Here is a 16,326-nt window from a genome sequence, read left to right on the forward strand (position 1 = left end):
GAGACCTTAAACATTTTCATTATAAAAAATGAGGCAATGCACTTTAGTATTCATAATGCGTGCACATATTTGAATCATCTCATAAGTGTGTGTGTGCGGTGGTTTGAATATGTTTGGCCCATGGAAGAGGCATTATTAGGTATGGCCTTGTTGGAGGAAGTGTGTCACTTTAGGGGTGGGCTTTGAGGTCCTATGCTTAAGTTCCATTCAGGGCAGAAGGCACTTTTAAAATTTTTTTCTGCATGCAGAAGATAGTCTCTTCCTGGATGCCTTCAGATCAAGATGTAGAACTCTTAGCTCCTTCTCCACACCAAATCTGCCTGGATGCTGGCATGCTTCCTGCCTTGATGATAAAGGACTGAACCTCTGAACCTGTGAGCCAGCCCAAATTAAATGTCCTTTGTAAGAGTTGCCTTGGTCATGGTGTCTCTTCTTAGCAATGGAAACCCCAAGACAATATGCATTTTAAAAACAAGTTAAAATACCTTCTTCCTTCAGAGTAACATGCATACTTGAACAGAGAGCTGCTTCTTTTTATTTTATTTATTTATTTATTTTTGGTGTGGCAGATGTTTTTAGCTCTGCTTTGAAGAGTCTTTGAAGACTCTTTTTGATCTATTGGAATTCCTAGCACATGTGGACTCTTAAATTCTTTCCAGTTCCACTACTTGTGGCCACATTGTACACAGTGAATCTATCAACTCAAAACCCGAAGCAAAGAGTGTCCCACTTTCTGCTGTACAAAGCGGGTTTCCAGATCTTTTGTTTGGTTTGTCTGGATCATTGGTTCTCAATCTTTCTAATGCTGTGACCCTTTAACACAGGTCATTCGTGTTGTGATGACCCCCGACTATAAACTTATTTTTGTTACTACTTAAATATAATTTTGCTGTTATGAATCATAATGTAAATATTTATCTTGGGGTTTCCATGGCTGTGAAGAGACTCCACAATTAAAGCAACGCTTTAAAAAAAAATTAAGGCTGGCTTATAGTTTTAGCAGTTCATTTAGTCATCAAGGCAGGAAGTATGACAGCACCCAGGCAGAAGCACAGAAGTCTATCAGAGTTCTACACCTGGGTTGGCAGGCAGCAGGAAGAAACTCTAGGCCTGGCTTGAGCATTTTAAAACCCAGAGCCCACGCCCAGTGACACACTTCCTCCAACAAGAGCCCAGGTCCTCATCCCTGTAGCAACACCCTCTAATGGCCAAGCATTCAAATATATGAGCCCATGGGGACAGTTCCTATTCAAACCATCACAGTGGGCTACATTTAAAGGTCCTATTGAAAGCTAGGGGGTAGTGGCACATGCCTTTACTCCTAGCACTCAGAGGCAAAGGCAGGCTGAATCTGAGTTCAAGGTCAGGCTGCTGTTCTCTGAGTTCGAGGACATCCAGGCCTACACACACAGAAACCCTGTCTTGAAAAACAAAGCAGGACAAAGCAACAAAAGTTCTACTCAAAGCGCACACACACACTCACTCAAACCCCTAGACAATCTTTTTAAGATTTAATGTTCGTGTTTACGTTCATGTTTATGTGCTTGTAGATGAGGACTGTGTGCATATGAACACTGGGACCATGTGCCTTTGGAGGTCAGAATGGGGCACTAGATCCCCTGGGGCTGAAGTATAGTTTGAGCTGCCTGATACAGGTACTGGGAACTACATTTGGGTCCTTTTGCTAGAACTCAACTGCATAGACATCTCTCTAGTCCATACACCATCTTACTTTTTTTAAGACAGCATCTCACCTGTGTAGACCTGCCTGGCCTCCACGTGATATGTAGATCAGCCTTTTCTCAGACTCTGTCTGTCTGTACCCTGAGTGCTGGGATTAAGGGCATACTTGACCATGCCTCACAAGTTTATTTTTAAAATCACTCCGTGATTACGATGCACTTGTGCCGGTCAGAGAACTACCTTTTTGGAGTTGGTTCTCTGATGGCGTAGAGATTAAACTCAGGTCACTGGGTAAAGGCAAACACTTCCCTGATGGGTTCTCTCATTGCTCTAGAACTTTTCAATTTACAGATGTTTGCTTATTCATATTTTAAGTGTCTTCTCAAACAATTTTTGGTAGCAAGATTTGTTATCTTCCAAGGCAAAATTGTTACCAAGAAAAATGATGATGTAATTACTCAGTCATCTAACATGCTAGTGCATTACTGTATACAGATGGTCCTGTATCTAACATGCTGATACATTACTTGTATACTGATGGCCCTGCATCTCTGACATGCTAGTGCATTACTGTATACAGATGGTCCTGTATCTAACATGCTGATACATTACTTGTATACTGATGGCCCTGCATCTCTAACATGCTAGTGCATTACTTGTACAAATAGCTCTGCTTTTGTTTTCTGCTCTTTACTATCACACTTTCTCCTGAATGGTAAACACGGATGGCTAATGTAGGACACCTGTTAAGTGTAACCTTCCTCATGCTGTTACTAAAACAAATTGACTAGCCTGCCATTTTCCTGAAATCCATGTATTCAGGGTGTGCAAGTGACCATATCTCCCAGTTTTCTCTAAAAAAGGTAGAATTCCTTCTAGGTCTGATGACTTACTCCTACAATCCTGGCACTCAGGAGGCTGAGGTAGGATTATTGCCATGAATTTGAGACCTACTTGGGCTACACATAGTAAATTCCAGGACAGCCTCAGCTGAAGAGTAAGATCTTGTCTCAAATAACAAAGGCCAGTGAGTGGTTCAAAGGGTAAGGGCACTTGCAAGCAATCCTGAACTCAATCTCTGGAACCCATTCCTAGCATTGTCCTCTGACCTCCACCCATGCTGAAAGTTGTGTTCACACATACAGTAAGACAAACTGAGACTCAAGCACCCCTATGTTGTCCTCGAGTTTCTGAATATGCTCAGACATGAATGAGGACCCTGGGACTCAGGGGACACAAGCCGCAAATCACAGCTCAGAAGCCAGCTCCTTCCCAGGACTCACACTTTCAGCATACGCTCCAGAACATAAGGTAAAACTGCCACACATCTGTGCCCTACAACAACCAATTAACAAGGCAGATGGAGTCTGGGACGGAGCTCAGTACTGCTTGCCTATCGAGTGTAAAGCCCAAGTTTGGTCTCTAGTGCTTGAAGAGGCCGGACTACAAAATGAAACACACCAGACCATGACTATATGCCAGTCACTGTTTTGTAACTTTCTAAAAAGTAAGATAGCACATTATCTGATGACCTGAATACATATACCCAATTTCCCTTCTATTGAACCTTATGCTTTCCACAACGATAAAACTGTATTCACATCTTCCTGAAGGTACCTGAGTGAATTAAAAAAAGTATTTTTACAGTTATTAGCTACAAAGACTATCAATTTTGAAATTTAGAGGCCAGTAACACAGTAGTAGGATGCTTTGGCTTCTTTCCCATCCATCATTCCTTGCAATAGTAATCAAACAAACAACAACAACAAAAAAAGTCAGTGTACCAGTAGTGACTTTTCTATTGCTGTGATTAACACCATGACCAAAGCAATTTACAAAGAGGTTATCTGAAGCAGGGGGAACAAACTGGGAGTAAGGCAAAGATTTAACTAAAGCCCAGCTCTCACCCACCAGAGATTCACTTCCTCCACCAAGACCACATCTTATTTTCCTCCTCCTCTTCCCTTTTTTTTGAGACAGGGTTTCTCTGTGTAGCCTTCAACACCCAGAACTCACTCTGCAGATGACACTTGCCTTGAACTAAGAGCTATACCTGCCTCGGCCTCTGGAATGCTGATATTGAAGCTGGGTATCCCCACTGCCCAGCTAAGGTCACATTTATTAAGCCCCTCCCCAAATAGAAACACTGGAACTGTGTTCAAATACAGAGCCCATGGGTAGTTTCCATTCAAACTGCCACAGGCTGGCCCTGAACTTGTATATCTTGATCGATACTAAGATTATAGGCCTGCACAACCAAGATCATTGACATTAATGATGTTTGGAGTCAGGCACAGTCTCAGGATCTATGCTTCTCCACTCAGTGAGAATCTGAGCACGAACCGAGGGCTTCTGCCCGGAAATGAAATACTGTTGTGTGGTTCTTATGGTCTGTATATGTAAATAGACAAAAGTCTCATTTTAATTTGCAGAAACTTCAGAATTCAGAAAACTTGAAAAAATGTATCATTTTATTTGCACACTTAGAAAAGTTGTACACAGAAACTTATGGTTTGTAAAACAGAAATGTTAGGGTGACATTTTTATTTTTAAATCATTAAGACTGGTTGAGAAATAAAACAAAAACATAGTAAAATGTTTAAAAAAAATTAAAGAACATTTTCCAAGTATAAATTTTATAAATACAAAACAAATTCACAAATGACTTTGAATGCTAAATAAATATCTAGTTAATAAATTCATTCGGCACTGGCTACAGCACAGAGCTAGGGAATTGGATTCATTCATGTGTAGTGTTGAAACCATGTGTTCATGAAACAGTCTTAGACACATTCTCTAAGCTGTGGTCTAAAAGAAGGCTCACAGTGGAGACAAAACCTCCTTACACAAACTCCTAAAGTTCAATGACAAAATACATCCTAGATGAAAAATATTTTTCCAAGATACCTGAACACATGAATGATCTCAAAATATACAAAGCCTCTGTAAACCAGTACTGTACCCAATACATCTATTAAACTTAGTAGATACTGAACAAAAACTGTAGCAAAGGGAATCTTTCCTACATTCTCCTGAGTGCTTAACAGTAAATTGAGAATATAGTGCAGGCCACACTCGGATGTGGTCAACCAGCTGTTATTGCTTTATAGACATATGTGCTTCAGAGCATGATTTAATGTTCCATTTTCATGAACCACTCATGTTTCTCTTCACATATAGCCTTTATAAGGACACAATTAGATCCGTGACTTCTTTGCAGCGAGTGGCAAGCTAACCTGGGCCACATCACTGGGTGAGACATGGAGTCCAAGCTTTTGAGCTTGAATATGAAAAAATGCTTGAAGTCGAGTTCCAGCCTTTGCTTCACTTGTGTTCCGAGGGTTGTATTCAAAGCAGTTTGAAAACATTAACTCAATATCTTCAATAAACTCAGCTAGAAAGAGAGAGAGAAACAGGATTAGGGGTAAAGTTTGTTTGTACACTGGAAAACTGATTGACAAAGGGAAGCCAGAAAGGAGACTGAAGCAAGGTAACAGAACTTGACATAAAATTGTTCAACTATAACTATTTTGAATTGTTTGAGAACCCTGGCTTATATGCGTTATGTATTTACACAACTCTTGGCTGGAGACACAGAGCCTTCGTTTAGCTTTCCCGGAGGCCTCTGTTTAATCACTGCATTAAACAAAACAAAACAAAACAAAAAACCCAAAACCTCTCCCACTAAGACCATCTATAGATATCTCTAACTAGCCCACTCCATCTTTGCCTCAGTGTGTACTAGCCTGAGGGACCTTACAGGCTGCCAAATAGCCACCTATACCAATGTAAATCACTGAAGACAGAAGAAAAATGCCAACATCTCTTAAACACACTAAAAAGGAAATAGTAAGTTACTCACATGCTAATTTATATTCACATTTATTTACTTTTTCTCGAATGATATTTAAAGCGATGGGTTTCTTAATGATATCATAGTAGTCTGGGACCTGTAAAATAATGAAGTATTTCATAGATTATTGGACATATATGGTTAAATTAATTTATATCTGAAAAAGCAACTTATTATCAACTTCTGAATATTATTATTCCATTAAAATATGTCACATATTGAGTCATTTTAATGATGTAGAAGCCTGCTTAATTACCATCATAAATGTAATTTATTATGAAAAGAAAAACTGATATATATGCCAATAATACTTATTAGTGAGCATTATTGCATCTATAGTAAAAATGTGACAATGTTTAACTGATGACAAGAACCATGTATAAAAAAATTAAAGATGGAGTTCATGGCTGTCTTCAGCTACAGAGAAAACCAGTCAGATGACCGGGGTAGGGGTGGGTAGAGGCATTGCTACTAAGACTGCCACCAATGACTGGGCTTCTCACCTCCCAGAGGGTCATTCTGTCCTGCCTTTACCACACACACACACACACACACACACACACACACACAAATTTAAGATGTAATTCTTAAATAACTACATGTTATTCTGTATTAATTAATCCCTCAGATTCTTGCTCTGGAGATCTCAAAGTTGAAGCTAATATGACTTGGTAAAGAGCACTGGCTGCTTTCCAAAGGACCTGGGTTCAAATCCCAGCACCCACATGGCAGCTTAGTCCTCTACCAAAGTTTCCATAAAGTCTAACATCATATAATATAATCGGGTACTATAAACATTTTATGAAGTCTAGTGATATGAATATTAGTACCTGGATTTTAGAAACAAGTTTCAAAAAGGGCCAGCTGTCATCATGCCGTACCAATTCCACAACAAGCTGTTCAAAAGCAGACAGTTCATGAACACCTCCTTGTCGGCCAGAACTTCTTCGATTCAGTGGGACAGGAGAGGACTCTGAATAAGCAACAAACTTTAGGCATTATTAAAGCAAACTACTAAGTTAAGCTGGTTACAGAAACACAAACCGCACTTTACACTGATATTTGCTTTCAAGTGTATGGCTGTGTGTGTGTGTGTGTGTGTGTGTGTGTGTGTGTGTACAGGTTCATGTGGACATATGTTGGTATCAGGGTCTTCAAATCAAACCTTGGACTCACTGATATGGTGCCATATTTCCATGGGTTCGGAACTCCTGGGCTAATGCTTGGGGCTGGGTTCCAGGCACTGTGGACAGAGCTACCTCCTCAGCCCACCTAACTCACTGGGAAAGACATAGAAATCTGGGCCAAATACTTTGATTTAAACATTTCCAAAAAGGTTTTTGGGTTTACTAAAGATACTTTCAAACTAAACAAACAAATCAAACTAAGCAATTCTGTAATAGTTCTTAAAACATTTTGAAGAAGGCAAATCATGACAGGGGGAGGGGACACATTTAATCTTGGCACTCAGGAGGTAAACACAAGTGAATTTCTGGGACTTCCAGGACAGCTAGGGCTATAAAAACAAAAACAAACAAGCCTTAAGTGGTTCAGTAAAATCTAGGGTATAATACGGTTCATATATGAATTCAGGTGTTTAAGTACCTTGTGTAAATCCACACATTCCTCTCATTTCAGGTTAAGTTTTGAGAGCAACCAGAAAAATTACAAACTTTTAAAAAGTATTTACTTTTATTTACATTCAGTGTGTGTGTGTGCGCATCAATTTTCTCACATGTAGGTCTCAGAGACTGAACTCAGGTGTCAGGTTGTAGGCAAGCACTTTTACCTACTGTGCCATCTCACCAGCCCCCTTTCTGCAGAATTTTAAAAAATAAAAGCATTGAAATAGAGCCAGGTGTGGTGGCTCACACTTTAATCCCAGCACTTGGCACAGGCAGGTAGATCTCTGTTACTTGGAGGCCAGCCTGGCTTACATTTGAGTTCTGGGACACCTATGGCTACATAGACAAACCCTGTCTCAAAAAAACAAAACATGGGCTGGAGAGATGGCCCAGTGGTTAAGAGCACTGACTGCTCTTCCAGAGGTCCTGAGTTCTTGGCTCACAATCATCTGCAATGGGATCTGATGCCTTCTCTTCTGGTGTACAGCATACTCATATAAATGAATCTTTAAAACAAACAAAAATACCAACCCCCTAAAAGAAAAACAAAAAACGAACCAAAATATCAATCCCCCCCACCACTAAAATACATGTCTCTCTAGCAGTGCATACACAGAAATTGAAATAATACAGGACTAGTGTGTCCCTGTGCTAGGCTGACACAAACATTTATGAATTTAATTCATATAGGTTTTTTGTTTGTTATTTTGCATACAGGATCTCACTATGTATCTTTGGCTGGCTTGGAACTTCATATGTAGAAGAGGCTGTCCTTAAACTAACAGAGTAGAGATCCTCCTAACTCTGTCTCATGCTTGCTGGGTTAAAATCACACCAGGGTATTTCCATATTTATGATTATGTAAAGATCACTATAAACAAAATTTCATGAAAAATACTGCCTCAATCCAGTCTGGTATTTCAGAGGGTTATCTTTTTTTGTTGCTGTTTGAGACAGGGTCTTGCTAGGTGGTCCTGGCTGTCTAGGAGCTCACTCTGTTGACCAGGCAGGCCTCCAAATTAGGGGTCCTTCTGCCTCTGCCTCCTGAGTGCTGGGATTAAAGGTACAGAGGGTAATCTTGCAAACAATGTACTGTTCATGTCTAGTGATGATTATGTGTGTTCTGAGGAAGGACGAAGTGGGAGAATGTGCACAAGCACTTCACCACTAGGATATAACCGTAGCTCTGAAATGTGTTTGCTTTACTGAGTATTCAAATACTGACTAAATTTCTCCACAACAATGGAATAAGGACCTGAGCTCTTACAGCATTCAGAGGACCTGGGCTTAGCTCCTAGCACCTGTCAGGTGGCTCACAAGTGCAAATAATTTCAGTTCCAGGATACCTAAGATCCTGTGACCTTGAGCAGGCATCTGTATAAAGTTGTTTTCTGATATATTAAGGGCTAAGAAGGTGGCTCCTTGGTAAAGTACCTGCTGTGCTTTCAAATGAAGATTTCAGTTTGGTCCCAAGCAGTCATGTAAAAGGCTAGGTGTGGTGGCTTCCTCTGGCCTCCACATGAATACAGGCATAGTGTTTTCAAATTTAGTACATTGCCCTGTGCCAGTAGAGACCACTGATCTACTTTGCCTTTATTTAGCAATAGCCGCCTCTTTATTAAGGTATGCTTCAGATGAGACTGTGTGCATCATAGGAACAGCTTAAAAAGGTAAGGAAGAATATGAATCAGATGTCATACCTGTAGATTGTCTTTTCCTGCCTCGCCTCTTAGACTCACTATCCTGGAAAGAAAGTCTTTCAGTAGTATTTAAAGGTATCAACTGTCCGCTTGATCTTGAGGTGCTGACCCTGAAGTTAGTGAAGCTGGGACTGTGTTCTGGAGTATTTTCAGCACTCTTCCTTACTCTTCGTTTTCCACGAGGACTAAGCAGTTCCACAAACACATCTGTTTGCAGGGCATTGGGACTGCGGCGAGTGGACCGATTGCCAATTCTTAGAGATCGAGTTTCTGTGGGAGGAGCAGATCTGGTTTTCCTTAGGTTCCTGCCAGCAGTTTTAGAAGCAGTGGTTTTGGGCGTGCTCTGCTGACTCCTTGAAGGATATCTTCCAGGGTCTTGTCGTCGTTGGCTGCGACTTGAGAAAGGAGGGCCAAATCTCCCTCTTGTTTTAATTGGCAGTCTAACTTGGGGTCTTCCTCGTTTTGGTGGGCTATAAATATTGTTAAAAAGTACAATAATTGTACAGACAATGAAGAACATGGTTATTTGTACTTAGTGAGTTGTATATACATTTATTTGCATATTAACTTATGCTAAAAGTTTATATCACACACACACACACACACACACACACACACACAGGTATATATTATCATACCCTTTATGTTTAGAGACAAGTTCTCATGTATTTCTCTCAAATAAGAGAGAACATTTATTTTCGAGGTGATTAGGATATCATCATGAAAATCAAGACCTAAATTGTGGAGAACTATAAAAAGACTGAGCCAATAATCCCTAAAAACACAGTAAACTAAATGGGACTAACCTTGCACTGGGCTTTCCCCTGTGCCATCACCACTGACAAAGACGGCTGTAATTAGCCAGTGGCTAACATGAAGTAGGTCTCAAACTTATGGTTCATGAAGAACAAGAACCTCTTTACTACTTTCTGATACTGAAAACACAAAACTAGATGTAGCTTACCCTCTACATACTCTATTTAACTTGGAACTTTCATAATTTTCTATTGACCAATTGATTTGATTGGTGTGTGTGTGTATGTGCTAATCCTACATGGGCCAATGCGGGCTGTCTTCTATTGCTTTCCACACTAAAGCTGCAACTGGCTAGACCAGCTAGCCAGAACTCTTGGGACCTGCCTTTCTCCACAGCCCCAGATCCCAGGGCTGGGTTAGGTATGCTGGCACACCCAGCTCTTGTGTGGGAGTTGGGAATGCAACCTTGGGTCCTCATGCTCCTGCAGTCTTTCCAGGTCCCAAGGTTATTCTTTTGTCACATTTAATAGAATGATGCCCTCAAAAGCCTCAAATGGTGTAGATGGCCTCTGGTAACTGGAACTCAATTTTTTAAAAAAATTATTTTTATTTTATGTGCATTCATATTTAGGCTGCATGTATGTCTATGTGAAGGTGTCAGATCCCCTGAAATCAGAGTTATAGGTACTTATGAGCTGTCATGTAGGTGCTGGGAATTGAACCTGGGTCCTCTGGAATAGCAGCCAGTGCTCTTAAACTGCTAAGCCATCTCTCCAGCCCCAGACCATATTCTTATAAACAAACAACTCCTCAAAACAACAGTATAAAACTGGAAAGAAAAATGGTGAATAGACAGGAGAGGAATTGTAGGATGGAACAGGAAGGGGGTTTGACGAAAACCCATGTGCAATATAAAATCCTCAAGTAAAGGAAAAAAACTTAATCTCAACAAAAGAGGGGTGGCTCTATTTTTGTATTGGACAGTTTTTGGTCACTCTTGCCATACTTGGTTTCTTGGTTTTATGACATTGGGTACAGATGTTTAAGATGAGAATAAAGAAAGATTACAATATGATGTCCCTACTGTAGTTTAACCATCCACTGGTGGAGAACTAGTGGATAGAAATGTATCTAATAAATATGTATTTTTCTTATTTTAGTCCTGATAGAAAGGCTCAACTGTACTGGCTGGTTTTGTGTCAACTTGACACAAGCTGGAGTTATCACAGAGAAAGGAGCCTCCCTTGAGGAAATGCCTCCATGAGATCCAGCTGTAAGGCGTTTTCTCAACTAGTGATCAATGGGGGAGGGTCCAGCCCATTGTGGGTGGTGCCATCCCTGGGCTGGTAGACCTGGGTTCTATAAGAAAGCAGGCTGAGCAAGTCAGGGGAAGCAAGCCAGTAAGTGACATCCCCCCATGGCCTTTGCATCAGCTCCTGCTTCCTGACCTGCTTGGGTTCCAGTCCTGACTTCCTTTGGTGAGGAACATCGATGTGGAAGTATAAGCTGAATAAACCCTTTCCTCCCCTACTTGCTTCTTGGTCATGTTTTGGGCAGGAATAGAAACTTGGATTAAGACATGGGGTTAAAGGCAAGATCACTTCAAGTTTGAGGCTAGCCTGAGCTATAGTGTGAAACTGTTTCAAGGAGGGAATAATAAAGATTAAATAAGGGGAGACTACCCAAGTGCTACCACAGCAGGGACATCCAGCCTTCAAACCTATGCACAAGGCCTGAGTGACAGCAGGCTTGATATGTCATAGAAGAATTGTTAATTTTAGGGGCAATGGGGCAAGAGCACATAATGCAACCACGTGGACAGCTTAGATCGGAAATATTCTGAAATATCTGTAATGTGTAAGAAGCACAGGCATTCCCAGCGTGTTAGTTTCACAACAGTCATTTATGAAGAGTCACAGGTGAGAAAAGGCCTTCCTCACACTGCAAACTGCCCTCACTCACCTGAGCGCCTCCTCTTCGTCAGAGTCCTCCTCATCTTGCTCTACCTCATATTCTTCCTCCTCACTGTGACCCTCTTCATCATCGTCACCAACTTCATCATCATCTCCTTCCATACCCTCTTCCATTTCTTCATCACTTTCCAAGGATGGTCTCTGTCTAGAGGAAAGTCTTCTAGAACGTTGCTTTGGTCGACATTCTGGACAAAACCAATCTCCATCAGGAACAGTCTGAACAAATCACAAAAATGATCATTATCTACTGTCAAAAAAAATCTCAATTTCAATGTACTCAACAGGCAAAGATAAAATACCTTGAGCTTTGGTCGGACGCAGTAGGTGTGATGCCCTCGGTCACAGCCGTCGCAGAGCACCATGTTTTCAGCATCTCCCTTTTTCCGACAGATCTTGCAACGCGCATTCAGTATGGACTTAGACCACATCACACTACGATCCAAGGTTGATAAATGCAGAAAGACTTGGGATAGACTAGCAGAGGAGAGGAGAGACTCTCTCCAACGGTCCAGGACAGTTTTATAAGAACGCCCGCTGTCACTGCCATCTTAAAATGAGAGGGGAAAGTGATTGAAGTTCCTGGGCAAAGATAAATGTCTACTATGATTATTTTCTTGGTTTTTAAAATAGCTTTGATTTCATGTTTCTTCTACTGTTTATCAAAAAAGACTATGCTTAATATTGAAAACTAAAGTTCTATGTAATCCCAGCACTTGGGAGGCTAAGGCAGAGCATTTCTGTGGTTTTGACAGGCTGTACTATGCAGTAAGTTCCAGGTCATTCTGGGCTGCAACAGAGTGAAAGCCGTCTCACCCGAAAGCTGCCCATACCTAATGTTACACTAGAAAACATATCTGCTGAGCCATGTTTCTAAAAAAAAATGACATAAGAAATTACTTAAATCCATACTTTGAAGGCTTCAGGTTTTAATAGTTAAAAGAACTTAGGCAATGTGTTCCCAATCTAGCCTTTGTATCAAATCTTGGTCTAATTTAAATCAAGTATGAATCAAGTATGTTACTTCCCCATTGCCAGAAGATAATTGACTATTCTCTAATTTCAAAATCATACACACAGTATGCTAGTACATCTTCTGACATAGGTAAAGGTGTTGACTCAGTGTTCCTGAGGGTGAGTATACTAAACATCACTATGTAGTATAATCTGGGAAGTTTACCACAGTAACAGTTATTATCCCAGCATTCAAGACAAGAGGGTCACCCAGAGGGCACCCTGGGAAACATAGTTAAAGGCCATCCTGGGCCACCGCCCAACCTCAAAACAACCAAAAACATGTCCCCCATCCTAAACTAGTAAACCAAACCAAACAACAACAACAAAAAAGAAAACCACAGCTCAGCCAGTAAATGTGGTTGCTCTGCATGTCTGACGGTGTGAAGAAAGAACCAACTCTGGAGAGTGTCCTCTGACCACCATCCCACGATCTGCCATGCTTGATTAGGACAAATAAAACAAAACAGAAAAAACAACCCCAAGAAAGGTTTGAACTGAATGGCTCGGAAGTACAGTGCTTTCATGCATTGAAGTCCTGGTTTTCCATCCCTAGTAGCACACTCCTTCCTATACATATCCACATCCATACACCACTAAACCAAAACACTGAGAACTAGCAGAATCAGATATTAAAGAACTAAGATAGCAAAACTATATATATATATATATATATATATATATATATATATATATAGTGGAAAACTATGTTTAATATGCTTATTTAAGAGTTCAAATCAGGTATTCCTTTCTCAGAACCATTCCCACTCAAATTCTAATTTTTCTTTAATAAGATTTGATGCCCTCTTGCCCTCTTCTGGTATATCTGATTTTCTGATGTGTCTGAAGACAGCAACAGTGTACTTACATATAATAAATAAATCTTAGAGAAAACATAGGTCAGGAAGTTTCAGAACTCTGGTGAGTGTACAGCTCAGTGGTAGAACATGGGCCCACCAGGCATCATGTCTTGGATTTGATCCCTGAATAGCAAAACCAATAAAAACCACAGCTCTCCCCTCCCCACTCCACCCCCCCTCGTCCCTAAGACAGGGTGTTCTCCATGTAGCCCTGGCTGTCCTAGAACTGCTCTGTAGCCCAGGCTGGCCTCAAACTCAATGATCCATCTGCTTCAGCTGTGTAAGGACATGCAGCACCACAGCCAGTGAATCAAATGACTTGAAAACTTGAGAAAATGAAGCTGGTATTCAGGACAACAGTATGTAGAATGCGAGCAGACAGCATTCCCACCTTCATCTTTCCAAGTCTCTGGTGTTGCTCAGATGATTTCCAGGACTCTGTGAGAACTACTCTACCCCTGAACAAGCCCACACCCCAAAGTACCTTTTGTAGACAGCATAGGACCTAGCTGAATTCCGATGGCAGCTCCTCTCTACTTTCAGGGTGTGTAATCTACATCTTTGTCACCCTGTGCTTCTGACTTGATTTCATTAAAGGTTTTATGGAAAGGAAAGCTCTGGCATAAACAGTATCCCCAAGGAAGTACCAACAAGCACTACTAGTTAAAAGATCATGAAGACATCTTTCTGGACAAATCTGCACCCATCTTTATTGGTAAAAAAAATGGCAAAAAAAAAAAAAAAAAAAAGGCTGGAGAATGGCCAAGAAGTTAGAGTGAATGAAAAGCCAATAGGCTTGTATAGTTTTGGAAAACAGTGTGAATGGTTTTATTAGTTCATGGGTTGGAGAACTTTTTTTCTTTTTAAAGATAATAGTTCAGGCTAGCTTCAAACTTATGATCCTATCAACACAGTCTCCTACATGCTGGGATAACAGGCTGTACACCGATTCGGTGTCATGTGGGTCCAGTCCCAGCTCTTGGGAGTGGAAGTGGAAGGAGGCTCAGTTCCCTGACATCCATGGCTGTATAGCAAGACTGACATGTTATGCCAGCTTAACATCACTGTCCTATGCTCTTCCTCAAGGCTCTTCCTTCCTTTGCCCTTTGTGGCTCAGGGTGCCCCTCTCCATCTCGCTTCAGTTCTTAGAATGGATGGCCTTACTTCCTAAGGGCTAGAGCACAGATGCACACAAACACACCAAGCTTAGCTTCCTTCACCAGCAGAAACAAGCTACAACAAACCCATTATTGCTTGCTTGCTCTCTAGGTTACATGAGTATCAAGGGCAGAATGTCTCACTTCTTTTATCTTCCATTTGCTAGTCTGGATAGATTCCTCAAGAAATTGCTGAATAGAATGATTAACATAAAATATATACCAAGATTTTCTAGTTGTCCTGATGTTAGTAAGATGCTGAGAACACCTTATGATCACACAAGTGAGCTCCCTTTGTGTATCTTGGGACCTGCACACGTCAGAGATTAAGGGGCCGGTAAGATCAGTAGACAAAGGCACTTGCTGCCTAGCTTGATACCAAACTTCCATCTGAGACCAGTTGTCCTCTGACTTCTACCCATGTACCACAGCATGCGTGTGCATGCACAGGCATATTCACAAATAAATAAATGTAATGAAATAATAAAAGAATTTTGATTATTTAAAGTGTAAAATGAATGAAGCAGGCAACCATTAGTAAGATGATAGTTTTTTTTTTTTTGTAAACTTGTCTCCAAACCCATTCCTTTCCAAAACATTACGTTCAAGATTTGCTTTCAAAACTAAATATGCACATTAGTATTCGTAATACAGAGGTCAAACAGCTCTTAAAAGACAAAACGCACATATCTGTAAGAAGTTAAAAATTTACCATCTCTCACACTAGATTGATCGTCCTCTCTTTTTTTCTTGTTCTTTTTTTTTCTAGCTTCCCTTTGATCTTTATTAATTTCTGTGTTACCTAATTTCAAATTGACAAAGTTAGTTGAGAACTCCTATTATAGCTTAAGGATTTAACCATAAGCATGACATTATGATGAAATTACCACCCAAACAAATACTTCTCACACCACCTCATCTAAGATAATTAACTAAATATGATTCTTCTTCCCGAATTAATAAAACAACCATAAGCTCATTTTATCAGTGCAATGAACTATAATCAAAAGGCTGCACTCTTCCTCTTTCCCTTTGTGTACTAAGGATTGAACCCAAAGCCTCACACATACTAGGTAAGCACTCTCATGGAGCTATAGTGACCTCTGAGACAGGGTCTAATACACAGCCCTTGCTGGCCTAGAACTCACTATGTAAACCAGGCTGGCCTAAACTCACAGAGATCCACTTGTCTCTACCTGCTTTGTGTCTGGCCTCTACTTTAAGTATGTAAGATCTATCTATCTATCTATCTATCTATCTATCTATCTATCTATCTATCTATAGAAAGAGAGAGAGAGAGGGAGGGGGAAGGGAGAGGAGAGAGAGAGATACGTATGTACGTGCATGTGCCACACAGTACCTGTAATGGCCAAAGGACAACCTTTAGAAGCTGGTTTTCTCCTTCTACCTTTGTGGGTTCTGAGGACTGGTGTGCAGGACATGCCTGTAATCCTAGCAACACTTGCGTGGCTGCAGCAAAAGTGTTGTAAATTCAACTCCAACTCAGAATACACAGCAAGACCCTATTTCTGGAATCACTACCTAAACCTCAGATATTTCTGAGAACGCAGACTGGTTTTGATTTTGTGATCCTCCTGCCTCAGCCTCCACAATAGCTGTAGGAAAGGAGGAAGCCTTGAGTGAATGTGTGTTGTTGGCATGAGCATGGCCTCACCAAAGACTCCAATGTCTCAGTCCCACAGGAGTG

The 16,326-nt window shown here is 40.8% G+C and overlaps 1 protein-coding gene across 2 annotated transcripts in view; it reads right to left on the reverse strand.

The window, feature by feature from the left end:
- Positions 1-4,223: 4,223 nt before the first annotated feature.
- The window catches only part of LOC308431534 (bromodomain adjacent to zinc finger domain protein 1A), a 67,918-nt gene continuing 55,815 nt past the window's right edge, over positions 4,224-16,326 (reverse strand). For both annotated transcript variants that reach the window (XM_080931057.1, XM_080931058.1), the window contains 6 exons: positions 11,890-12,137; positions 11,580-11,806; positions 8,862-9,331; positions 6,367-6,509; positions 5,546-5,633; positions 4,224-5,077 (listed from right to left, as the gene is read on the reverse strand). In XM_080931057.1, coding sequence (XP_080787183.1) covers positions 4,881-5,077; positions 5,546-5,633; positions 6,367-6,509; positions 8,862-9,331; positions 11,580-11,806; positions 11,890-12,137 — 1,373 coding nt within the window. In that variant the 3' untranslated portion in view covers positions 4,224-4,880. The remainder of the gene's footprint in view (positions 5,078-5,545; positions 5,634-6,366; positions 6,510-8,861; positions 9,332-11,579; positions 11,807-11,889; positions 12,138-16,326) is intronic.

Source organism: Micromys minutus, assembly GCF_963924665.1.
Source record: "Micromys minutus genome assembly, chromosome: 1".
Taxonomy (NCBI): Eukaryota; Metazoa; Chordata; class Mammalia; order Rodentia; family Muridae; genus Micromys; species Micromys minutus.